The 25,203-nt window shown below is 43.3% G+C and overlaps 1 protein-coding gene and 1 long non-coding RNA gene across 4 annotated transcripts in view; one reads left to right on the plus strand and one right to left on the minus strand.

The window, feature by feature from the left end:
- The window catches only part of ADCY8 (adenylate cyclase 8), a 230,417-nt gene that overhangs the window by 47,218 nt on the left and 157,996 nt on the right, over positions 1 to 25,203 (minus strand). For 2 of the 3 annotated variants that reach the window (XM_025265512.2, XM_025265515.2), the window contains 3 exons: positions 22,540 to 22,640; positions 5,167 to 5,368; positions 3,043 to 3,132 (listed from right to left, as the gene is read on the minus strand). In XM_025265512.2, coding sequence (XP_025121297.1) covers positions 3,043 to 3,132; positions 5,167 to 5,368; positions 22,540 to 22,640 — 393 coding nt within the window. The remainder of the gene's footprint in view (positions 1 to 3,042; positions 3,133 to 5,166; positions 5,369 to 22,539; positions 22,641 to 25,203) is intronic. The other variant, XM_025265513.2, reaches the window with a different exon arrangement.
- LOC123329513 lies at positions 1,682 to 11,025 on the plus strand. The gene is made up of 3 exons (XR_006545083.1): positions 1,682 to 1,835; positions 10,225 to 10,372; positions 10,831 to 11,025. It is a non-coding gene; the product is annotated as an uncharacterized LOC123329513 (long non-coding RNA).

Consider the following 25,203-nt stretch of genomic DNA (forward strand, 5'->3'; position numbering starts at 1 on the left):
CCACGGGGGAGGTGGAGAGGTCCAGTACACAGATGAGGAAACCAGGGCTCAGAGAGAGGAAGTGATTTGCTTGGGGATACACACTTGTGAGTGACGGCAGGTGGTTGTGCAAATTAAGCCTTTTAGAAGGTTTGAATGTCTGATTCCTTCTACTTTGGTAGACAAATCCTTAGGTAGAGAAAAATGGCCAGATATATGCCAACATGGCAAATGGTGGGTTAACAAGGTTGCTGAAGTAGCTGATGATGGAAAGAGTCCAGGTGCTCACATTTTAGGCCAGTGGGATTCCTGCACCTGAGGAGATGTCGGAATTTGGCAAACTTTGCTTGGCAAGGGCCAGATAGCAAATATTTTTGACTTAGTTACCACTACTGAACTTTACCATTATATTATTATAAAAGCAGCCATAAAGACATTGCTAACAAATGGATGTATCTGTGCCCCACTAAAACTATTTACAAAACAGGTGGCAAGTGGAATTTGGCCTGTGGTCATAGTTCACTGGCCCCTGGGCAAGATGATCCTTTGTCTTGGGAGGAAAATTTTAATATTAAAACTGATTCATTTATTTTATCTCATTTTTTAACATTTCTATTTTATGAATATGTTTCATAATGTACATGATACTTTAGTACAATGGCGCATGTGTGCATGCCAAGTCGCTTCAGTCATGTCTGACTCTTTGTGACCCATGGATTATAACCTACCAGTCTCCTCTGTCCATAGGATTCTCCAGGCAAGAATACTGGAGCGGGTTGTCAAGCCCTCCTTCAAGAGATCTTCCTGACTCAGGGGCTGAACCTACATCTTTTACTTCTCCTGCTTTGGCAGGTGGGTTCTTTACCACCAGCACCATCTGGGGAGCCCAGGACATTGGTATACATTACAGATAAATATATTTTTATGGTGCAGGTTCAAAACCTTTTCATTTAGTAAATGAATCACAACTGACATTTAATCAGCAGCTATTTTGTGGCAGGTGTTGCTCTAAACATTTTCCATGGATTAATTAACTTAATCCTCACAATCACCCATGAGGAAGGTATTGTTTTCATTTTCATTTTGCAGAGAAGGAAACAGAGGCACAGAGATGAACATATGTGATCCAAAAGCTTACCCACCACTTTGTTAGGCCTAGGAAATCCATGAATTCTGTGGTCCTGAGTTTGGGAGTTCAAGTTTGAGGCAAGGGGTATATACACAGCATTGAATCAGAGGCCCAGATTAATACTTAAACACCAACTTCAAGTCAGATCACATGTTAGAAGCTCAACGTTTGCCAACTCATTTAGGTAAGCACCATAAGAACCTGATATTCTGTAACTCCACAATCACTGTGCAAAGAAGATATTATTTTTCCCACTTTACAGATGAGGAAGCTGAGGTTCAGAAAGAGTTTGAACTGATTTAAGATTCTACTGCTAGCAAGTAAAGAGGCTCAGTTGGGAGTGAAATTCAGCTTTTGCCTAACTCTAAATATCTGATTCTTGGCCGACTTACTGCCTCTTGGACACTCTTCATGCCCTCCAAATAAAAGTGCTCTCAGGGGAGTGGTATCCCACAGACTCTACAAAATTGGAGATCACTCCTTACTTGGTGGGAAGAAGTCCCAGAGCACATGATCTGCCCCACACAGCTGTGAAATCAGAGCTAGTCCCATCCTGCCCAGAACTTCCTTAGGAAGAGCCTTGTTCTTCCCTAGGGATGGAGCCTGAATTCAGAAGTGTGAGCTCATGAATAAGCCAGATGTGGTTTGAACTGCAGCAGCAAGTCTTGATAACTGAATGAAGAAGGGAAAGAGAAAGAAGTAAGAATGAGAAGAAGTGAGAAAAAAGGTAGGTCAGCAGGAGTAGCAGCGAGCAAGCTGCTTTCTGAACCTCTGTTTCATTATCTACAACATGGAGATGGTGGTAGCATCCTCCATGTATCTTGAAGATGTAATGATTTTGTGCATATCCAGTAGATGCTCTATTACCTGAGGTGAGAGATGAGGCTTTCTGTCCTTTTCAGAGCACCTGGACCAATTCTGGGGCTGAGGTCAGATAACAGAGTGCCTTCCCCCCACCACATACTGGAAGGGGTCTCAGAGAACAAAAGTCTACCCAAGGTCCTCAAGGTTGGCTGGTGTCTACTGGGACATCCCAACCGTCTTCCCTCCAGACCCAGAGTTTATATCCCAATATGTAAAGGTCTGGGTCATGGCTTAACAGAGCCAAAGATTGTCCTTTGCTTGACCCTTAGGTTGACCCCAAGGCCCAGGGCCAGCCTAGTGGCTATGGGGCTAGGAGATGGTCAGGCTTACACTACGATGGTAAGTGGCCTGCTGGGACACCTCCTGAGTCTGCGATGCTCTGGGCACTTTCTATACCACTTTAATATGTTTATTTACTTATCTTTTTTTAGTTTTTTTTTTTTTTTTTTTTTTTTGGTCGCTCTGCTCAGCATATGGGATCTTAGTTCCCCAACCAGGGATTGAACCCATGTCCCCTGCAGTGCAAGTATGGAGTCTTAACCACTGGGCTCTCAGGGAAGTCCCACTTTGATTTATGTTTAGCTGTTTTCTGCATTTGTGATTTACTAGCTTCCTTTCTTCCTCTATCTCCCCTTCTTCCATCCTTTCCTTTTCCAATGCAGCAAAGTCTGAGCTGCAGCTCTGTGCTCTGCCCTGTACTGAAGACAACAGCACATTCCACTCTAGGGTTTTAGGAGGAGCTGGGGGGAAATGAGAGGGAAGAGGAGGCAAAGGAAAGAAGAGAGTGGACAGAGGGAAAAGTGAAGAAGAGGAGGAGGAAGAAGAAGAAAGAAATGGGAAAGAGAGGCAGAAGAGAGCAGGAAAGAGACAAAAGGAAAGCAGCGGATACCAGGAGAGAAGGCAGGGCAGAAAAGGGGAAGAAGAAGAAAAGAAGGAGAGAGAGGCAGAGGAGGGCAAACAGGCCCCTGGAAAGCCAGCACGTCTAGGGCCCCTCAGCCAGTCCTGCTGATTCAGAGCTGGTGAAGATGCCTAAGCCCCAGTCTCACCAAGGGGAGCTCGTGAATAAATACCTCTGGGTAGGAGCAGATATCTGTAAACACAGCTGAGGAATTGAAAGTCAGGTTCTTCAAGGGTATCGACTTGTCAAAATCACACCACAGCTGCGGATTAAGAAAAAAAAAAAGAACAACAAAAAACAAAACAAAACAAAAAAAACACAGGAACAACAAAGTCAGTGTGAGCTGGAGACGGAGTCCTGTGCTATTGCTGTGGGGCTTCGGCAAATGCCTAGGGCAGAAAGGGCCCTCAAGGGGCTGGATTTCAGAATGCAAGCCCAGCTGGGACCTTCTGTTTCGTTTTAAAGAAAGGACTGGCTCAGAAAAAAAAATTACAAGCCAGTCATGAAACTAGGGTAAGGCCGCTCCACCAGCCCCATCATGGAGGGTTGCTGGTTGCGCTTGTGGGACTTGGAAGAGAGAACCAGGTGGGGAACGCTCACAGCCTGTCTCCACATGAACAGCTGGGGGGACTCGAGGGACCCACAGGGCACGCTTTCCAGATAGACTCTTGGCACTGGAGTGGGGGGCACTTCCTAGGCTAGAAGTTGCTGCAGGACATCTTGCGGCACTCAGAAGAGAATAGCTACCACTGGCTGAACGCCTAGGCTGCGGCAGACACTTTGCATGAAAAGGGCATCACAACCCCCTTGTGATGTAGCTACTCCTTTTATCCCCATTTTACAACTGGAAAATATGAAACTCTGAGAAGTAAAGTAACTTGTCCAGGGTCACCGAGCTGGTAAGTGGTGGAGGTGAGATTTGAACACAGGTCTATCTGACTCCAAAGCCTCTGAACTTCCTCCCACAACACTGTGGGATGGTTGGCCCCAGTGGCAACCCTGACCTACAGTCATTGGGACACCCCAGAAACATCTGATTCATCTAGAGTTGAGATCCTGGCTGCAGCTCTGCAGTCTGTGATCAATGACTAAGGACTTCTGTTTTCAATTGCCATCATCTATAAAATGTTCATTAGATGATGAGTTTTATTAGACTATGATTCCCCTTTTCTTTGTCCCATAGTCTCTTTACAACAAGGCCAACCAGAGCTTGAGCAAGGTGGACACTAGGTAATTATTGGTCCAGTGTGAACAATGGATTTCAGGCAGTGTAAATCTCTGACTTACAGGCTGACAATTGTGGGGGTCCAACAGTTGGGCTCCCTGAATACTTGGAGACCCTCCCTCAGGCCCAAAGGACACAACGATGGTTTCAGCCACAAGATGATGCCTTAACTAGTCTCCCTCAATGTTCAAAGCCCGGAATCAGATAAATCTCCTAAACATCTAGGTTCCTAAACCATGGACAATACAAGACTATTGGGATAGACACAAAAAATGCCTATAGCTACCACATTACCATTCTAGACAGAATATGAACTCACTAAAGCATGGGTCACCAAATTAAAGACAATGATAAATATGGCAGTTGGAGATTCATCCGAGTTCCATGTGTCACATCCGGTATGAACTCTTAGAATGTCACAGGCAAGATGCTCAACCTTCCTGAAAGGCAGCTTCCTCATCTGTTACGTGGGAACAGTAATACCTACCTGTGGCACACAGTAGGTGCTCAATAAATGACAGCTACTTATTTCCATTCTCCCCTCTCCCCCTCCCAGAGATATAGTTGGGCTAATGAGAATGAGCGTGAGTCATGGAGTCAGACAGACCTTATTAGCAAGTTATTTCATGTCTCTGAGCCTCAGTTTCCTCAGCCGTAAAGCGGGGATAAAGAGACTTACCTCACGGGGTTTATGTGAGGACTAAATATGGGAAGCACAGACCGCTCCTCCTTCAGAGCATGGCACACAGCAGGTGGGAACGTAACGAGGAGTAACTCTTATTTACGACTTTAATTGACTGGCCACTGAACGTACAGAAACTTAAGGGCATTTGCAGTGCCTTTAGAGCAAATAACCTCCACCACTGAGAAAAAGACCATTTTCCACCAGTAAAATGCATGGTTCTGACAGTATAGCCACATCTTCCTTCTCTAACCCTGACCTTGGGGCTTGACGAGGTACACGAAGGCGTTAATAATTAGTACCAAGGAGGGCAACGCCAGAGGCTGCAGGTTCTAGAAACTCTTCATTCCTGACTACACACTAGACACCAAAGGACTTGCAATGCTTACGATATTCAGGATGGCGCCCAGGAAATTAATCAAGATGGATGCAAAGATGATGACGTTCCTGGCCAAATAGGTCTCGTTAATCCAGCAGCAGGTTTTTCGAAGGACCAGGGGCAAACACTTGTAATCCTCCGCCGTAGTGATGAGGACCAGAGCCGAGTGCAGCATGATCAGGATGGAAAACTGGATGGCCATGGGCATCACCCTGCAGGAAACACAGAATGTTGGGTCACGTGGCATTAATCAGGGATCCCCCCTCTCTGTGCAACCTCATCAATCATGTTCAGGATTGCCCTCCCCCACTCCTTGCACCCAATAATTCCTCTAAAGCTCTCTTGCCCAGGAAAGGGGCTATTAACAAGAGGCTTTTCAAAAATTACATCCATCCCTATAAAATATTCTCTTGAGAGACTTTGCAATGAACATCAAATATTGGGCTTGATCTGTTGCTTCTGCCCATTTATTCCCACTTATTTCATCATTCCTCTTTCTCACCTGGCAACTGCTGCCAAGGCAACACACCACTGGAATTTTATCTGAGTATTCTGGCTGTGGGAGAGATCCATATGCCCTTTCCCCCTCAAGGTGGGTGTTAGGAAACACTTTCCCCCATGACTGCCCCGATGCCAAGAACTGAACATGGCACCTCTCCACGTGGCTCAGTTTGGTTAGTGATTTTCACAGTTTGCAGAGGCTACACTATATGCTGTGTGGGAGGTGGGTATATAGGACTCGTATTTGCCTAAGGTTTCAACATCACTCCCAATTACACATCTGGAGCTTCAGCACTGTGTCCCATGGCACCTCCTGCCTACTGGGCACCTCTGTTGGGTGTCAGGTGGTGATCTAAAACCCCATCTCTGGAAGCATTTGCTTCCTCTCCTTATCAGCCAACTTATCACCAGGATTCTCCTTGGGAATTTATCCTTTGTTCTCTCTACTTTACCCAGCCATTTGGGTCCTCTGCTGGCACCTCAAGTTTCTCTACCTCTGTTTTAGCCAGTGAACTGCTGCATGTTAAATGGTGTCTTGAGGGACATGGTAGGAGTTTTCGTATCTGTTCCTTCCTCCATAAAATGAAGTTTGTCCCTTTGGCTTTAATATTTTCACTGGATCTCAACAAATGTACATTTAATGAATTAAGCTGAACCCATCTTCTGTTTGTTTTGGCCACACGATACGGCATGTAGAACTTCCCCAGCCTGGGATCAAACCTGTGCCCCTGGTGGTGGAAGCACAGTGTCTTAACCACTGGACCACCAGGGAAATCCCTGAGCCCACCTTCTGCTAGAGCTACCACTTCTTACTGTCTTGTCTAAAGTTTCTTATTTCTTATGACTAACACTAGTGTAAGTACCGTATTGAGCTCTTGATTATGTCCTTAGGCCTGTGCTAAGCACTTTGTATCAATGCATAATATCTCATTTCCATTCCTTGGAACAAACCTAAGAGGTCTTTTGATCTCTTTTTTCACATGAAAAGTTAAGGCTCAGAGAGCAGCAACTTCCCAGGAGCTACTGAGTTGGTAAGTATTCGAATTAGGATTGAAAGTCCACTCTGCTTTGTCACTTTGCTAAGTCTAGCCATGTTGGTGAGTAATGTAGGTCCCATGATTGCAGTAATTTTTTTTTGCTTCTGTGGTTTTATTAGGGAGGCATCAGGGGTACCAAGACAAGAGACACATTTTGCCCATCTTCTAAGAGATCATAATCTAGAGGGAATATGGATGTGCAAATGATGAACTGATACATACTGTGTTGTGATAGAGAAAAGGTAATCAACAAACATGATTTTAAGAAATAAGAAATGAAATCAAGGAAAGGAAGACTTCCTAGAAGAGGTGACATTTAGGTTAGGCCTTGGAGGTTGAAGAGTAGGATTTTAGGGAGGAAAGATTGGAAAATGTGGGCAAAGTAGCAGAAGAATGGGAGTGACCAGTGTGTAGAATGTCAATTTCCTCTGCGTGGTCAACCATCATGAAGGCTGGAAAGTGATTTCTACAGCCCAGATATCGTTGTTGGGAGGGTTGTTTTTTTTTTTTTAGTGCCTGTGCAATTTTGATTTTATGGATCACCTTGATAGGAAGTCTCTGCAGGAGTTTAAGATAAGAACAGAAGGTCTGTGCAGCAGTGGGTTCCCAGAGGGCTCCACACAGATGGGAAACTTCCCTCCAAACAGGCTGGAAAAACACTCCCTGACAACACACCATTATTCCTGGGCACCCAGGGGAGGCAAACGACGGAGAAGGCAGGCGGATCGCTTTGTCAGATGGTCCCAGGAGAGAAGGGGCCAATTCCAAGGCTAATGCTGATGCAGCTTAATAATGTGAGGCAGCCACAGAGAATACGAATATCTTGTTCCAAAGTGAAGGCAGAGGCAAATCAAGCAAGGGTGAGTCTGAAAGCTGCTCAGAGGGAGACTCGGACTCTTTGATGGTCAAGGCTGCCATCTGGGTGGTCTACAGACCTCCGCAAGGTGTACCTGCCTAGCAGGTTCTCACCGCTGCCTTTTCTCTTTCTCCACCTCTCTGCACCCTCCGGGCAATCCTCAAGCACATGCCCTAATCGTTCTGTTCCTCCTACCTCTGTATTTTCTCACTCTCTGGGGGCGGTAGGGGTGAGGGGTGCAGGGCAGGGACATCCTGGTCATCCTTCAAGGCTCAGTTTTCTTTGGATTCTTCCAAGACACCTGGCATCAGGCTTGTGCTTATGCTAAGCCACTTCAGTTGTGTCCAACTCTTTGCAACCGCTTGGACTGTAGCCCGCAAGGCTCCTCTGTCCATGGGATTTCTCAGGCAAGAATACCAGAGTGGGTTGCCATTTCCTTCTCCAGGGGATCTTTCCAACCCAGAGATGGAACTCATGTCTCTTATATCTCCTGCATTGGCAGGTGGGTTTTTTACCCTAGCACCACCTGGGAAGCCCTGGCATAAGGCTAAGTACACAGAAAGTGCTCAATAAATACTCACTGACTTGTTTTTTGTGGGAGAGAAGACTTTCTCTTCTCATCAGCCTCCATAGGCTGTATTCCACACTTCAGCCCCTCTGCCTGCCCTCCCTGATGTATCCTTTACAAGAGGAGGAAGGACCAGCCCTACTGGTCAGCATTCATCTGGGGTGTTCAGTGGACCTGGTTCTTCCTGGAGGGCAGAGTCGCTGCTCAAGGTCAGTGTTTATGCAAAGTTCAGATGCTTGTCCTCTCCTCCTTCTAGATCCAGAAGGAGGATGGGATACTCAGGAAGCTAGAGCCTTGAATTTCCCGGTAGGAAGAGACTTGGTCATCTCCTCCTTTTGGCCAGACCATCTCTTCCTATAAGCAAGGAAGCTCAGGTTGCCCCAGGAAGTCCTGATGGGCAGGAGGTAAAAGGTAGCTAAGAGCAAAGCCCTGTGTGTTTGAACCTGTAGCTCTGAAACATAGCCAATAACACACCTGGGGCAAGGTAGCGAATTCTTCTGAGCGTCTTAATTTTTTTTTTCCCCAGTAACTTATTTTTATCTGCAAAACCAGGATTTTTATGTCCACCTCCTTTAAAGGAGGCTCTGAGGGTAAAATAGTAAAGCAATGTAATGCTTAGCACATAATAAGAACTCAAAAAAAAAAAAAAAAACCATTCATTTTCTTTCTCTATTCATGGTCAAAATCAGAAAAAGCATTTAAAAGATCTCTGGGAGGAATATTAATGGCAAGATAGGCTTTCTAAGCAAGCTACTGGCGCTACATAAACATTCCTCTGGAAATCTCTGCAGCAGCTCTTCAGCGTTCATTTATTTCTGCACATGTAAACATTATAACATCAATTGCATTTTTTATCTAATTATAGAGCTACTCAGGCATCCAGGGAGTCTGAATTTGCTTTTGCATTGTTGATGCACATAAGAGGCAAGGAAACCTTTCATTTCTGAAATCGAGTCTGAAAATGAATGACAAAGAATTTGCAAACAGCTCCATCCAGAACATTTCTAGACCTTAAGTTCTAATTTGCTCTCTGCAGTATGTCATTAAAACAGGGTACTGGCTGGTATCATGACTGGGCATTTGCTGGGGAGACAGGGATCTGGGAAATGAGTAAAAAGCCTATGGTGGCTTGTGGTGCAACAGGAAAACAGAAGTGCACACTGAAAGATGACATTCATACCACACGTTAGAACTGACAAAGAGCCCATGGGTCCAGAGGTACACCTGATCCTCGTAGCAACCCTGAGAGGTCAGTATTTGTAGCCTCTTGATTAGGGGGAAATATGGTGACTCAGGAAGGGAAAGGGAGTCAGAATTTATCAAAATGGGTATGGCTCATCTGATGCTTATAGCAACCCTGGGAAGCTGGCATTGTTATTTTATAGATGAGAAAACTGAGGCTTCAGAGAGGTCAAGTATAATACATACGTACAGCCAGTAAGATGCACAGAAAGAATTAAGATCCTGTGCCTCTTCCTTTCCTCTCATTGGCCCTCTCTTGCTTGCTCCCTCTCTCTTTTCCCTCTCCCTCTCTCCCCTCCTTCCCTCCCTCTCTCTCATTACCACGTGCGCAGACTTAGATACACGGTTCTCTTATTACAGAAGGTATCGTCTGGTCTTTTCTCAGTTTCCCCTTCTGGGAGAGGAACAGCTGCAGGCATGTGGAAATTAAAGGAAAGAGCCAGGCACTGTCTTTCTTTGCCAGGGTCCATTAATTTTTGCTTTGGGCCTGGGAATTCGCTGTGGTCATATGAGCAAAGATTGGCTCATCTGCTAAAGAGTCCATGACGGAAGAAAGGCAACTGCAAGGCACCTACCATCTGTTCAGTCTCAGAGAATCAATCAGAAACAAAGTGAGTTGGAGAGGAAAGCGCTCACAGTGAAGAAAGGCTGGGCTGTCTGGGCCCCTGGGCCACTCAGTTCCCCACATATGTGGGCTGTCTGGTCAGAGCTCAAGCTTGGAAGCCGTCTTCACTGTCAGTGTTTTATCTTCACTGAGCAAGTGAGGGTGGTGCTGGCTGGTACTTCTTTTTTTTTATTAAAAAGGATTTTTTTTTTTTTTTTTTTTTTTTTTTGCCATACCCTGCACGGCATATGGGATCTTAGTTCCTGACTAGGGATCGAACTCACACCCTCTGCATTGGAAGCATGGAGTCTCAACCACTGGACCACCAGGGAAGACCCTGGCTGGTGTTTTAGTTCCTGGCTTCAGCTTGCACCCCAGAGTCAGAGACATCATCCAGTCAGCTGCTAGGTGAGGTTCTATATCTCTTGCCCCCGGAACCAAGGAATTGGGCATCAAGGTGGCTCAGCTTCCTTGGTCACCTCTCCTGGGAAGGCCAGCTGGGAAAGAGGGGGTGCGGTGACCCCTTCTCCTGTCCCAGGCACAGGTCCTCAGGTCCAGCCTGGGCTCCTCCTTCACTCTCATCCCCCACACACAGTCAGTCCTGGAAACCGTCAACTCTCTGTCCTAAATACGGAGCAAGTTCATCCTCTCAGGCTCGCTTCTCTGTCACTGTGTGGTCCCTCTTCTTTCTCACCTGGAATTTTGCCATTGCCTCCCAAATGGTCTTCCCAACCGCAGACCTTGTCCTTTCCCCTCATCATCCATCCCTTCTAAACAGAAATCCAGTCACATCCCTTGTTGGATTAAAATGCTTCCGTGGGGCTTCCTTGGTGGTTCAGCAGTTAAGAATCTGCCTTCCAATGCAGGGACACCGGTTTGACCCCTGGTCTGGAAAGATCTCATATGCCAAAGGGCAACTAAACCCAGGTGCCTCCACTGGAGCCCACGCACCTAGGGCCCCGTGCGGTAGCAAGAGAAGCCGTAGCAGTAAGTCCGTGCACCGCGACCAAGAGCAGCGCCTCTCGCCATGACTACAGAAAGGCCGAGTGCAGCAATGAAGACCCAGCACAGCCATTAATAAATAAATAAAAATTTTTAAAAAATAAGATTTAAAAGGAAAGCTTAAATGAAGTCTTCTCTGCCGACCAGTCACAATTCCTCCGCAAGGCTTACACATCCCTCACCTCCAGAACACCCAATTTCCAGCTCTCCCCCTGCCGCTCTTGGCCTTCGTCTCAGTCCTCTGTCGTGGCCGGGGAAAGACCCTCAGGAGGTGGCTCAGGTGTCAGCGTCCCCTCTGGGACAGCTGCCCCGATCCCCCCGCCTCACCGCACGCCCGCGCGATCATGAGTCATTGCACTCCGCTGCAGTTGTTCACCTCAAGGGCTTTCCCCCAGGTAGACTGTCAGCTGTATGATGCCAGGGACCACATCTCCAGCGTCCAGCACGGGCAGGCACACAATAAGTGCTCGCAGGATGTTTGTGGGAATGTCAACGCCCTGTGCTCCAGGGCGGGAGGGAGCACTCACCAGCTGCGACCACACCCACATCCTCACTGTAAGAGTGACAGGGGAGTCCAGGGAATTTGGGTACACCTGACCGGACCCCACAAACACACACAGCTCACCACCCTGAGACCAGCCCTTTCCCCATGACCCTAGACCCCGCATGCTCTTGGGTAGTCAGGAGACCCATTCTCCTATGGCATTCCCTGGTACCCCATCCTGATGTATTCATTGCCGTTTTTGTTGCTGTTCAGTCGCTCAGTCATGTCCGACTCTGCAACCCCATGGACTGCAGCACGCCAGGCCTTCTTGTCCATCACCAACTCCTAGAACTTCCTCAAACTCATGTCCATCGAGTCGGTGATGTCATCCAAACCATTTCATCCTCTGTCATCCCCTTCTCCTCCTGCCCTCAATCTTTCCCAGCAACAGGGTCTTTTCCAATGAGTCAGTTCTTCACATCTGGTGGTCAAAGTATTGAACTTCAGTTTCAGCATCAGCCCTTCCACTGAATATTCAGGACTGATTTCCTTTAGGATGGACTGGTTGAATCTCCTTGCAGTCCAAGGGACTCTCAAGAGTCTTCTCCAACACCACAGTTCAAAAGTGTCAATTCTTGGGTGCTCAGTTTTCTTTATAGTCCAACTCTAACATCCATACATGACCACTGGAAAAACCATACCTTTGACTAGACGGACCTTTGTTGGCCAAGTAATGTCTCTGCTTTTTAATATGCTGCCTAGGTTGGTTATAGTTTTTCTTCCAAGGAGCAAGCGTCTTTAAATTTCATGGCTGCAGTCATCATCTGCAGTGATTTTGGAGCCCAAGAAAATAAAGTCTGTCACTGTTTCCATTGTTTCCCCATCTATTTGCTATGAAGCAATGGGATCGGATGCCATAATCTTCATTTTTGAATGTTGAGTTTTAAGCCAGCTTTTTCACTCTCCTCTTTCAGTTTCATCAAGAGGCTCTTTAGTTCTTCTTCACTTTCTGCCATAAGGGTGGTGTCATCTGCATATCTGAGGTTATTGATACTATTATCACTATAATATCATTGCTATAGCACATACAAATTTACATATATAGGCTGTACCTATCTACATACATATCTACATACACAGCACATAAGTAGCCACATTTATAGCATATACATCTAGATATATGCATATACTTTATATTTCTTTATGTCCTTCCACTAGATGATAAGGCTCAGAAGGGAAGGGTTTTTTGATTACTGTTGTTTTGTATCTCTCTCTCTTTTTTTTTTTTTTTTTGTATTTTCTGTTCAGTGATGTAACCTCAGCACCTAGAACATACCTAGCTCACAATAGGCAAGGGTTCCCCAGCCCCATGTGGAAGAGGTACATGGGCCTTCCTTCTCTCTCTCTCCCTCATTTAAAACATTTTTTTTAATTGCAAAATGAATCATAAATACAGAAAACCACATAAGCAGAGCTTAATTAGCTATTTTAAAGTGTCTGCCTTTGTAATGCCCACTTAGTTCATGAAATAGCGCTTTGCAGGGCATTTCAAAACTGCATCCATGTCTCCTGCTCCAGTCATGATTCTTCTCCCACTCCTTGTTAATCATTTCCTATTTCTTTATAGATTTAACATCCAGTTTTAGACACTATAGTTCTGTCTTGCCCATATTTTGCTAAATTTTATGTATCTTTTAAGTCTTTATAAAACATCTACAGGTTCTCTCTTTACCTCTTTCCTTACAATTTATTACAATTTACTTATTGAGGAGTATTTGCCTTTGGCACTTCCCTCAGAGGCAAAGAATCTACCTGCCAATACAAGGGATGTGGGTGGGGAAGATCCCCTGGAGAAGGAAATGGCAACCCATTTCAGCATTATTGCCTGGGAAATCCCATGGACAGAGGAGCCTGGCAGGCTACAGTCCATGGGGTTGCAAAGAGTCAAACACAACTTAGCCACTAAACAACAACGACAAAAGGTGCCTTTGATCTCACTATCTGGATTTTAATTTTTAAAAGTTTACTTTATTGAATATAGTTGACTTAGTGACTCAGTTTGAATCACTTTGAAGACTGTATATATTCTTTTATACTCTTTTCCACTATAGTTTATCACAGGTATTGAATATAATTCCCTGTGCTACATAGTAGGACCTTGTTGTTTGTTCTGGATTTTACTTTTGTGAATTCATCCAATATATTCTGTCCCCTGTGATTCGTGCAATTAAGAACCCAGTTCAACGGCCTGGCCAGACTTACGTTTGATCCCTTTGATGAGACTATCGACTTGTGTTCTTCCATCAGGAGATAGACTTGCTTGTCCTTTCTGTGTTGTCAGCTACTAGATCAATTAATTCATTGAAAGTTGGGAAATGGTGATATTTTAATTCTGTAATTTCTTTAAATTGTATCAGCTTGAATAATTTTATGAGTTTCCACTCACCCAATCTTGCAGTTCATGCAGGAAAGACAGAAAAAATAATTGTTTCTTTTCTCCTTTTCAGTGGTTTCCAAAGTATGTGTGTGTTAGTTCCTTAGTCATGTTCTACACTTTGTGACTCTATGGACTGGAGCCCTCTAGGCTCCTTGTCCATGGAATTCTCCAGGCAAGAATACTGGAGTGGGTCGCCATGCCTTTCTCCAGGGGATCTTTCTGACCCAGGGATCGAACCCAGGTTTTGCATTGCAGGTGGTTTCCTTACCACTAAGCTACCAGGGAAGCCTAAGTATTACAAATCAATTCCCCACCATCCACCAAAGGTTATCAACCCTTAAAAATGTCATTATAAACTCATAAAGTTTAAAATATTTGCTGGTATTTGATTGACTGTTTTAACAGTTATCCACACCACAGCTCTAATTATTCCATCTTGGGACAGTAGAAGCTTCTTCAACGTGGCTTCTGAGTTCTTTGGAGGTGACTATCAAGCATGATGACTTTCTTGCGTTGTAGTAGGACAAGAGGTTTCAGCCTTATCCTGAATGTTTCCTGTCGCAGCTCTAGCACCTTACATATCTCCAAACTTAAAAAACAACAACTGTGACATGTTACTTCAAGTTCACAATCTGGCCCCTAATTATGCTTAAACCTACTGGGTTGGATATTCTTTCTAGGACTTCCCACACTTATAGCTCCAGTCCAGGATACCATCTTCTATTTGGTTGTCATGTCTCCTTAAGCTCTTCTTGCTGTGCAAGTTTTTCATACTTCCTTTGCTTTAAATGGCCTCGACTGTTGGGAGAAGTATGGGTATTTTATAGAATGTCTTTCAACTGCAGTATGTCTGATGTTTCTTCATGATTAGATGATGGGTTTTGGGAAGGAAGACCACAGAGTTTATGTGTATTCTCATTTGGCCACCTAATGCGAAGAGCTGATTCATTGGAAAAGACCCTGATGCTGGGAAAGATTGAAGGCAAAGGAGAAGGGGGCAACAGAGGATGAGATGGTGAGAAAGCACCACTGACTCACTGGACATGAATTTGAGTAGACTCCAAGAGTCAGTAAAGGACAGGTGAGCCTATTGTGCTGTAGTCCTTGGGGTTGCAAAGAGTTGGACACAACTTAGCATCTGAACAACTCATCACAGCTCATCAACATGGCTTATCCCTGTTGAGTTTAACCATTATCAGCTGGCTGAGGTATACTCCCCTATTTTTCCTCCATCCACACTGTCCTTCTTGGCAGGAAGTCACTTTCAACGTAGCCACAATCTGAGGAGTAGAGGGTAAAATTGCACCTCATCAAGGATACAGTATCTACATAAATTATTTGGACTTTTCCCCATGGGAAATTTATTTGTTCTTCATCTTTTCTTTATTCACACAACCATTTATTTATATCAGTGTGAAACCCATGGATATTTATTTTACATTTTGGGTTATTGTTGTTGTTCAGCCAACCCAGTTGTGTCCAACCCTTTGCAACCCCATGGACAGCAGCACACCAGGCCTCTCTGTCCCTCACCATCTCCTGAAGTTTGCCCAAGTTCATGTCCATTGCATCGGTGATGTCATCCAGTCATCTCATCCTCTGATGCCCTCTTCTCCTTCTGTCCTCAATCTTTGGGTTATTACCCAATACTATTTTATTTATCTTCTTGCTTGAGTTGTTCCAATGCTGGTTCTTCGGAGCTTTTCCTATGTCCCTTTGATATATTTCCATCACTGTGTGTTCTAATACTTCCTAATTTCCTGGCCCTAAATGATGTTCCAGGCTCATCTTGTATATTTGCTATTCCAGACTTAGAATCAGCAGTTCTCCAAGGAGCTCTGGTTCCTTGCGTTGGATATCGATATTAGAAATCAGGATCAGGGTTGTGCCTATGGCTTGATGTGCTATCATTGCTGAGGCATCATTGCTGCTGGACGTTCTCTGCTGACAGAGCCAGGACATTGGGAATGGCAACCCACTCCTGAAGAATTCCACAGATTCTGGTGGGCTACAGTCCATGGGGTCTCAGAGTCGGACATGACTGAAGTGACTTAGCATACATTCTAATCTGTGTCTATAAACATATCTGTGTTTATGTAGACATCCTATATCTAACTATATATATATGTGCTCAGTCACTCAGTAGGGTCCAACTCTCTGCAGCCCCGTGGACTGTAGCCCACCAGGCTCCTCTGTCCATTGAATTTCTCAGGCAAGAATACTGGAGTGGGTTGCCATTTCCTGCTCCAGGGCATCTTCCCAACCCAGGGATTGATTGAATATGTCTCTTGAGTCTCCTGCATTGGCAGGTGAATTTTTTACCACTAATGCCACGTGGGATGCCCCAAAGGCACATACTTTAGTGAGCTTAACAAATACATGCTAATGTCTCCTACTCTAAGCCTTTACCATACGGATCATTCTAGCCTTTTCTCCTTGTCTGTAACCTCTTCTGGACCAACAATGAGAAACCTGACTCCCACAGTCCATTAACTTACAGTGCCCATGAACTGCAGCTCAAGTTGTTCACACACATGTCCATGAGAAACACCTTTATCAGCTAAAGTACAGTGCTATGCACAGTTCTTTTTATGCTTAGTTCTAGAGCCCATGAATCCCCAAAACTACTTAGGAAACCCCCTACGCTACTTAAGAAAACCCCATCTTTTCTCCCCAACCCCTTCAGTAAGGTTGTTTCACACTTTTCATACAGGTATAATCATTTATCATAGTCTTATTTCATCATGGGGTCCCCTGAACTCCTAAATAATTTTTTAAAAAAGTTTTATACATTAAGGTCATTCTTTGGGCTGTCAAGTTTATGGGATTTGACAGATTAATAGTGTCATATATACACCATTACAGTATCATAGTGAATAGTGTCACCACCCTAAACACATCTCCTGGGCTTCACCTATGCAATAATGCTCTTCCTCCTTACTCTCCAAATAATATCCTCTCTTCCTTTGCATGCTGTCTTATTTTAAATGAGCATTTTATATGATTTCACTTTGTTTCCTTTCTTAGTATATCAATTTGATTTATTAATTTTTTTTTTTTTTTTAGTATTTGCTCTAGAGTTTACAATGGACAGGGAGGCCTGGCGTGCTGCGATTCATGGGGTCACAAAGAGTTGGACACGACAGAGCGACTGAAATGAACTGAACTGAACTGAACCTTCAAATTGGACTTCCCTGGTGGCTCAGTGGTAAAGAATCTTCCTGCTAATTCAGGAGACACAGATTTGATCCCTGGATTGGGAAGATTCCTTGGAGAAGGAAATGACAGCTCACTCCAGTATTCTTGCCTGGGAAATCCCATGGACAGAGGAGCCTCGTGGGCTACAGTCCAGGGGGTCACAAAGAGTTGGACACGACTTAGTGGCTAAAAAACACCAGCAGCAACAACCTTCAAATTACACTGTAGCACTTCATGTGTAACGCTGGTACCTTAAAGCATCCCCAGTTCCTCCCTCACATGCCTTATCATGCTGCTGTCATTCATTTCGCTCATCTATATTTATTACCACTAAATACATCGTTAATGTTGTCACTTTAAACAGTTATCTTTTAGATCAATCAAGAATAAGAAAAAAATTTCAACTTCATTTATTTCTCTTCTGATGCTCTTCCTTTCTCTGTGTAGATCAAATTTCTGACCTACATCATTTTCCTTCTGTTTGAAAAACTTTTCTTTTTTCTTTTAAAAAAAAAGCTTTAACAAATATTTCTTGCAGGGAAGGTCATATAGAAATGCACATTTTGTTTGTCTGATAAAATCTTCAGTTCTCTTTCGCTTTTGAAGCATATAAAATTCTAGGTGGGTGACTTTTTCTTTCAACACTTTAAGTATTTCATTTTTCATTCTCTTCATGCTTGCATGGTTTCAGACAAGAAGTATGGTGTATTTCTTCCTGTTCCTCTGTAGGTAAGTAGTAACTCCCCTATCCTCACCACTCTGGCCTTCTATGAAGATTTTTTTCTTTGTCTTCAGTTTTCTGCAATTTGAATATGACATACTTAAATGTGCTACTTATTTATTTGGTTATTTATTTACTCTGTTTATCCTGTCTAGTGTTCTCTAAAGTTCCTGGTTCTGTGATTTGGTGTCTGTCATTAACTTAAGAAAATCTTCAGCCATTATTACTTCAAAGATTTTTCCTGCTCAGATCGCCTTTCATCTCTTTCTGGTATTCGGATTATGCATAAGTTACACTTTTTGGAATTGTCCCAAAGTTCTTGGATGCTTTGATCTTTATTATTTTTTTCATTTCATTTTTCTGTTTGTTTTGCAATTTGGGAAGTTTCTACTGACCTATATTCAAGCTTACTGATTCTTTCCTTGGCTTTGTTGAATCTATTGATGAGCCCATCAAAGACATTCATTATTTCTTTATGATGGTTTTGAGCTCTAGTGTGTTTCTTTTTGACTTTTACTTAGAACTTCTATCGTTTCTTGAACCATGTCTACTTTTCCCAATTGAACCCTTGGTATGTAGCAATACTTATTTCAAGTTCTCTTTCTGATTATTTCAACAGACTGTCCTACCTGAGCCTGGTTCTGATGATTGCTTTGTCTCTTCTTCCCTTTTGGTATGCCTTGTAATTTTCTGTTGAAAACTGGTCATATTGTTTCAGGTTATAGAAACTGAGGTGAACAGACCTTCACTGTGGGGTTCATTAATGTATTAATCAGGCTAAGGGGGGGGCCATGTTGAGTGCTGTATCTCTAGGTACCAGTGGCTCCAGATTCTTCTTGTTTCCTTGGGTTTGTCTCTTCTCTTGAACTGAGCTCCCCTAAGTATTCATTAGGCTTCCCTGGTGGCTCAGACAGTAAAGAATTCGCCTGCAGCGCAGGAGACCCGGGCTTAATCCCTGGGTTGGGCAGGTACCCTGAGGAAGGGAATGGCAGCCCAGTCCAGTATTCTTGCCTGGAGAAGCCCACTTATCAGAAAGAGCCTGGGTCTCACAGTTCTTTCAGTCATAGTCCTCGAATAATATACTGGATTCTTGATGTGGTGATAAAGTGTGGGGGATAGGGTTCTGCCAATCCTTTAAATCTCCTTCTTGATTTTAAAAACATTCTTCCTTTCCACCTTCTATTTATCTTAAGGCATTAAGTGCTGCATTTATGTGGCTTATGTTTCCTCATATTAAAATCTTCATTTCTGAAATGTACCTTTCTTTTATATTCTTTTTGAGCACTCATCCCAAATTTCCAAGTTTTTTCTAATTCCGATTTAGGTTGTTATAGGCTGCTTTGAATCACATTAAGGGTTTCAGCTGGTAAGTTAAAATTTTGGTATCTGTTGTAAGCATGTCTTTTCGAGTGTCATTGACAATAAGGATATCAATCTATTTTTACTTTATTATTGAAATATAGCTGATTTACAGCATTGTGTTAATTACTGCTATAGAGCAAAGTGCTAATCTACTTTTAATTCTTTTTCTTACAATAGCTTCATATGAGATTGCCACCAATACATTTTGTTGCTAATTTTTGTTCTACACAAATGTTGCAAATTACACAAAAATTAGCAACAAAATGTATTGGTGGCAATCCCATATGAAGCTATTACAAGAAAAAAAGAGAATTTATAAAGAAGTATGGGTTGGAGTAGTTGGTTTTTTTTTTTAAACTCCATAGAGTTTTCTTGTCTTTAAAAAAGGATTTATTCTGGCTGTGCTGGGTCTTTGTTGCTGCACGTGGTCTTCCTCTGGTTGCAGGGAGCGGGGCTATTCTTTGTCACGGCACATGGGCTTCTCATTGCAGTGGCTTCTCTCGTAGAGGATCACAGGCTTCAGGTGCATGAGCTTCGGGAGTTGCAACATGCGGGCTCAGTGGTTGTGGCTCGTGGGTTCTAGAGTAAAGGCTCAGTAGTTGTGGTGCACAGGTTTAGTTGCTCCATTGCATGTGGAATCTTCCTGGACTGTGGATCAAACCTGTGTTCCTTGCATTGCAAGGCAGATTCTTAATCGCTGAGCCACTGGGGAAGCCCCCACAGAGCTTCCTTTAGCTGTTTTCATATAGCATTCAAAACTTGATGGCTAGATTCCTTTTCCCTTTTTACTTGGACCATCCCTTTTCTTCTTCACTATAGACCTTACTGTGAGTAATTTTGATCCTATTCACACAGGGCACTGTCCTGGGAGGGAGATTTGGTTGGTCACTTTTAGGAGCTCACAGTGTCTGATGGTTGTAGCTCTTTGAACCTTAACTGTAAATCTTCATGCTCACCTGATGTTGGATTGGGCAAACCCTTTCCCACTTTCAATTGCTTTTGCAATTTGGTCCATGGCACTTTCCCATGGATATCTGTTGGCAATACTGGGACTCTTCTCTTCCTGGATCTGACAGATATCTGCTTGTTTATTTCCAATTCCTTCCACACAGATACTGATATCACACCAGTCTTGGGGCTCTTGGGAGACTGTCATTCCCATTTTGAAATTTATGGGTTTATCACATTAATTCTGTTTGTTGCAAATATGGTCCTTGAGGTTTTTGGTTTTGCTATCTAGTTGCTCAGATATGTGAGAATTCTGAGAAATTCAGAAACATATAATTTCAGAGATGTACCACCATTTTCCCAGAATCCCCTTTCTCCTTTGTTGTTGTTCAATTGCTAAGTCATCTCTGACTTTTTGTGACCCCAAGGACTGCAGCACACCAGGCTCCTCTGCCCTCTACTCTCTCCTGGAATTTGCTCAAATTCATATCCATTGAGTCAGTGATGCCATCTAACCATCTCATCCTCCACTGCCCCCTTTTCCTTCTGCCTTCAATCTTTCCCAGCATCAGGGTCTTTTCCAATGAGTTGACTCTTCACATCAAGTGGTCAAAGACGATTCAGCTTCAGCATCAGTCATTCCAATGAATATTCAGGGTTTATTTCCTTGAGGACTGACTGGTTTGATTCCTTCTCCTTCAGTTCAGTTCAGTCACTCAGTTGTGTCCAACTCTGTGACCCCATGAATCTCAGCACACCAGGCCTCCCTGTCCATCACAAACTCCAGGAGTTCACCCAAACTCGTGTGCGTCGAGTTGGTGATGCCACCCAGCCATCTCATCTTCTATAGTGCCCTTCTCCTCCTGCACCCAATCCCTCTTTTTCCTTATATCCCCGCTAATCAGGAAAAGGTCAAGCATTGCCATGCCCTTGAGTCGAACATCTTTCTATCACAGAATCATGCTACACCCTTCCCCAAAAACCTTCACAGGGTCTCTTTCTTGCTCCCAGATTCAATTATAAAATTCCTTAACATAGCATGTTGACAATTGAACTCCTGCTGGTTACCTCCTCATTTAGCCATGGCGCCCACCAAATCCTTGTACAAATGCTTTACTCTAGAGTCTTCCACTTACTGTGCTACAGACACGAGGTCGTTCACATCCCTGGGCTTTTTCCTGCACTGTTTTCTAAACTGGGAACATCCTTCCACTCTTTTTCCCTCATCCTTCTCAGCTCAAAACATCAACCCTTCTGCCAACTTTCTTTAAACCACCGAGGCAGGATGAATCACTGATTTTGGTACAAAGCAGTTAAGTATTAAAAGCACAGACTGACTCTGTTCAAATCCAGCTCCGTCACTATATGGATGGGGATTAGAATGCTGCCTCACTTATTGATTATTTTTGAGCCTTTACTGAGATAATCTGTCTAAAGGATTTAGCACATAATAGATGCTCAGTAACTGGAAGCCATTATTAATGTCTCTCTTTCTCACTAAATTACATCTTAGAAGATGCAGACTTCCTCCTGCAAAATGATACCATCTTGAGGGGCCAGCGGGTTGCATTGCCTGTATTAGACGTTTAACTAATATTTGCTGATGTTATTTTTAACCATGCGACACAGGGAAATTCCTGGCAAGTTTAGGGGGAAGGGAATTTATCTGAAAAAAGAGGCAAGTGTTATCTTACAGTACAGGAGATAGCAAAAAACATGGCCATTGGATGACTCCAGAACTAGATTCAAATGCTGGCTCTTGCACCTATAACCTGTATGATGCAAGTCTGTGTCTAATAGTGTTAAGACTCCAGGCTGTGGAATCTGGTTTGAATCTAGGATGTAACGTTTTTTAACTGTGAGATGTTAGGCAACTCTATTCACTACTCTGAGCCTCAGTTTTCTCCTTTTTAAGTGGGGATAATAACAGTACCTACCCCATAGAGTTATGATGAGAATTAAATGTGTTGGTATATGTAAAGAATTTGGATCAGGGAATGGCCACATATATTTGATTGTAGTATTATGAAAGTGCCAATTACGCTGACCCTGAAAGCTAGGATATTCTATCTATAAACAATAAAGATGCAATTAACAAAGGGACCCGTTAACAGTGATGGAGGGATTTATACTTACTTTCTGCATTCATGGGTGCCGTGTCAAATAAGAGGGAACCCTATGTTGATTTTTGTTGTTGTTTTTATTGAGATTGGGAAAAAGCTCTTGCCTTGGGAGAGTAATGTGGTTATTATGCAGAGTGAGACAACAAAACAGACCCTGCTGTCATCAAATGTTTGGCTATGAATCCGAGATCCTGTTATTTCAAATTCCGATCCCTTGAAAAGGTCAGTGGCTGGCTCCAGGTGAGGGCCCGTCAGCTCTCAGAGACATTGCATCTGATAACTCAGTCCTTTCATATTTACCTTGAAGAAGGAAGCAAGCTTTGTATTGCCGTGATAAATAGAAGAACGATAAACGCACAGACCAAGTTTGATTTGAATACTTCATCCCTCATTTGAGAATACTGTAATTAAAAAAAAAAGGGGGAGAATGAATTACATTGCAGCAGAGTTGGGCTCTTGGAAGAGTTAAGTTTTTACCAGTGTTTGGAGTCGGGGGTAACATCAAGAAAAGATAAGGCATTTAAATATATATATATATATATATATATATATATATATATGTATGTATATATATTTGACGTTAAGAGGCATCCATATGTTAATAAATCTTTGCGGGCATTACCTCCATCCCTCCCACCAACCTTCCAGTGAGAGCCCAGGGGTGAATATGATCTCCTTTATAGCGAAAGGGAATGGGAGAGGGACTTTGCATGAGCTTATAAATCAGTTCTCCTCCTTCCTCTGAACTCACATCATCTGAACAAAACAGCAGAGCACACATCCATATACATAGCAAATCAAATTCACATGGACTTTCTTCATGAGTAAACGTTAAGTCATTCAAGGATCTTGCTCTTGGGGACACAAGGAAATTTTTGACCATATAGTCCTTCTGCCTCCCTTTTTCATGAAAACTATTGAAAAATAAATTCATGGAGTCTTAGAATAGAAAATGATCAAGAAAATCTCCAGCAAGGGCAGTCCTTTCATTTCATACAAGAGAAACCAAGACTGATGGACCAATATGCTTGATTGCCCTTCTGTTGTCTGCTCGAGGTGGCCCTGGGGAATGGTGCTAACTTTATTTTGATTATCCAGAGTAGTCAGTAATTTCATTGTCCACCCTTAAAAGCTTCCGGAAGGTCAGCACTGAACGTGTATATACTTGTCTTAGTCCTGCCTAGTTTCCTGAACTGTCTTTGAGTCACTAAACTGAGGAATAATCCAATTCCTTCAGAAGGAAGAAAGGATTTTTAAAACTGAAAAAGGTCTTAAAGTTAGCCTACAACCAAGTCCCTCTTTTTGTCTTAATGCCAGAGAGGTCTAGTAACTCACCATAGAGCACATAGCACACAACATTTTGAGGGGTGGGAACAGAAAGCTAAGTCTGACTTTGCAATATCTTTGATCCCCAATTTGAATTTCACCATGATTTTATGAAGGAAGCATGAGAACTTCCTTCATAAAACTTCCTTCTTTTCTGGAAGAGTTCTCATGCTCTATGTCCCTAATACTAAGAGAAGACTTGCTTGGGTCAATGAGATCATAAAATTAGTCAAATTTACTGTTGGTATGGGAGTCCAGTCCCTGGTAACATGAGTTTTATTCTCTTGCCTACTCCTTGGTGTGGTCTAGGTTTTAGACTGAACTCGCTGCTCGGTGTCATGGCTGTGATTTGGAGAGTGGGAATGACCTGCAGTTAGTGAACTCCATGGTGCAGGCACCAATGCAGCTCAGAAACTGTACATTCATCGCTGTCAGAGGGCAATGTTTTTTCTACTCACTGGTGCTGAGTCCTCTGCCTGTTTGCTGACAACCTGCTCCATACCTAGAGGTGAACATGTCCCTGAAAAATCACATGGCATCTCCACTCTTGGTAAAATGATAGAAAACTCATGTTACTGACAGTTTTCCAGAGCACTGCCTAAGAACAGGGCACCACCAGAGAGACCCACACATACCAGCTTGAAAATAAGAGTAGCAGTTAATTCAAAGAACGATAAATGTCTGAATTCTTTCTAACAACCAGTTGCACAAGATCTAATTATTCTTTGTTGACTGATTTCAAACCAACTTGGTTATATAGATTTGATAATGAGATTTTAAAAACAACAACAATAATTTTTCTTGTATATAATCCCCCATAATGGCAGAAAGCAAAGAGGAACTAAAGAGCCTCTTGATGAAGGTAAAAGAGGTGAGCAAAAAAGCTGGCTTAAAACTCAACATTCAAAAAATTAAGATCATGGCATCCAGTGCCATCACTTCATGGCAAAGAGATGGGAAAAAATGGAAACAGTGATTTATTTTCTTGGGCTCCAAAATCACTGTGGACAATGACTGCAGCCATTAAATTAAAAGACTCTTGCTCCTTGGAAGAAAAGCTATGGCAAACCTAAACAGCATATTAAAAAGCAGAGACATCACTTTGCTGACAAAGGTCCATATAGTCAAAGCTATGGTTTTTCCAGTAGTCATGTACAGTTGAGAGAGCTGGGCCATAAAGAAGGCTGAGTGCCAAAGAATTGGTGCTTTGAAACTGGTGCTAAAGAAGACTCCTGAGAGTTCCTTGGACCTCAAGGAAATCAAACCAGTCAATCCTAAAGGAAACCAACCTGTGACTATTCATTGGAAGGACTGATGCAGGAAGCTGGAGCTCCAATACTTTGGCCACCTGATGTGAAGAGCTGACTCACTGAAAAAGACCCTGATGCTGGGAAGATCGGGGGCAGGAGGAGAAAGGTCAGCAGAGGATGAGATAGTTGGATGGCATCACTAACTCGGTGAATGTGAGTTTGAGCAAGCTTATTTTCTTCTGATGGCAAGTTGGTTGGTGATGAAGTAGGAGGACTTACTTGACCCCCAGATCCTCCACTCTGTCAGTGTTTCACAGTGAACAAAGCCAATTCCTTTTAACCTCAGTTTTCTTATCTGTCAAATGGGGGAATGAATATAATTCATAGG

The sequence above is a fragment of the Bubalus bubalis genome, chromosome 15 (genome assembly GCF_019923935.1).
Source record: "Bubalus bubalis isolate 160015118507 breed Murrah chromosome 15, NDDB_SH_1, whole genome shotgun sequence".
Taxonomy (NCBI): Eukaryota; Metazoa; Chordata; class Mammalia; order Artiodactyla; family Bovidae; genus Bubalus; species Bubalus bubalis.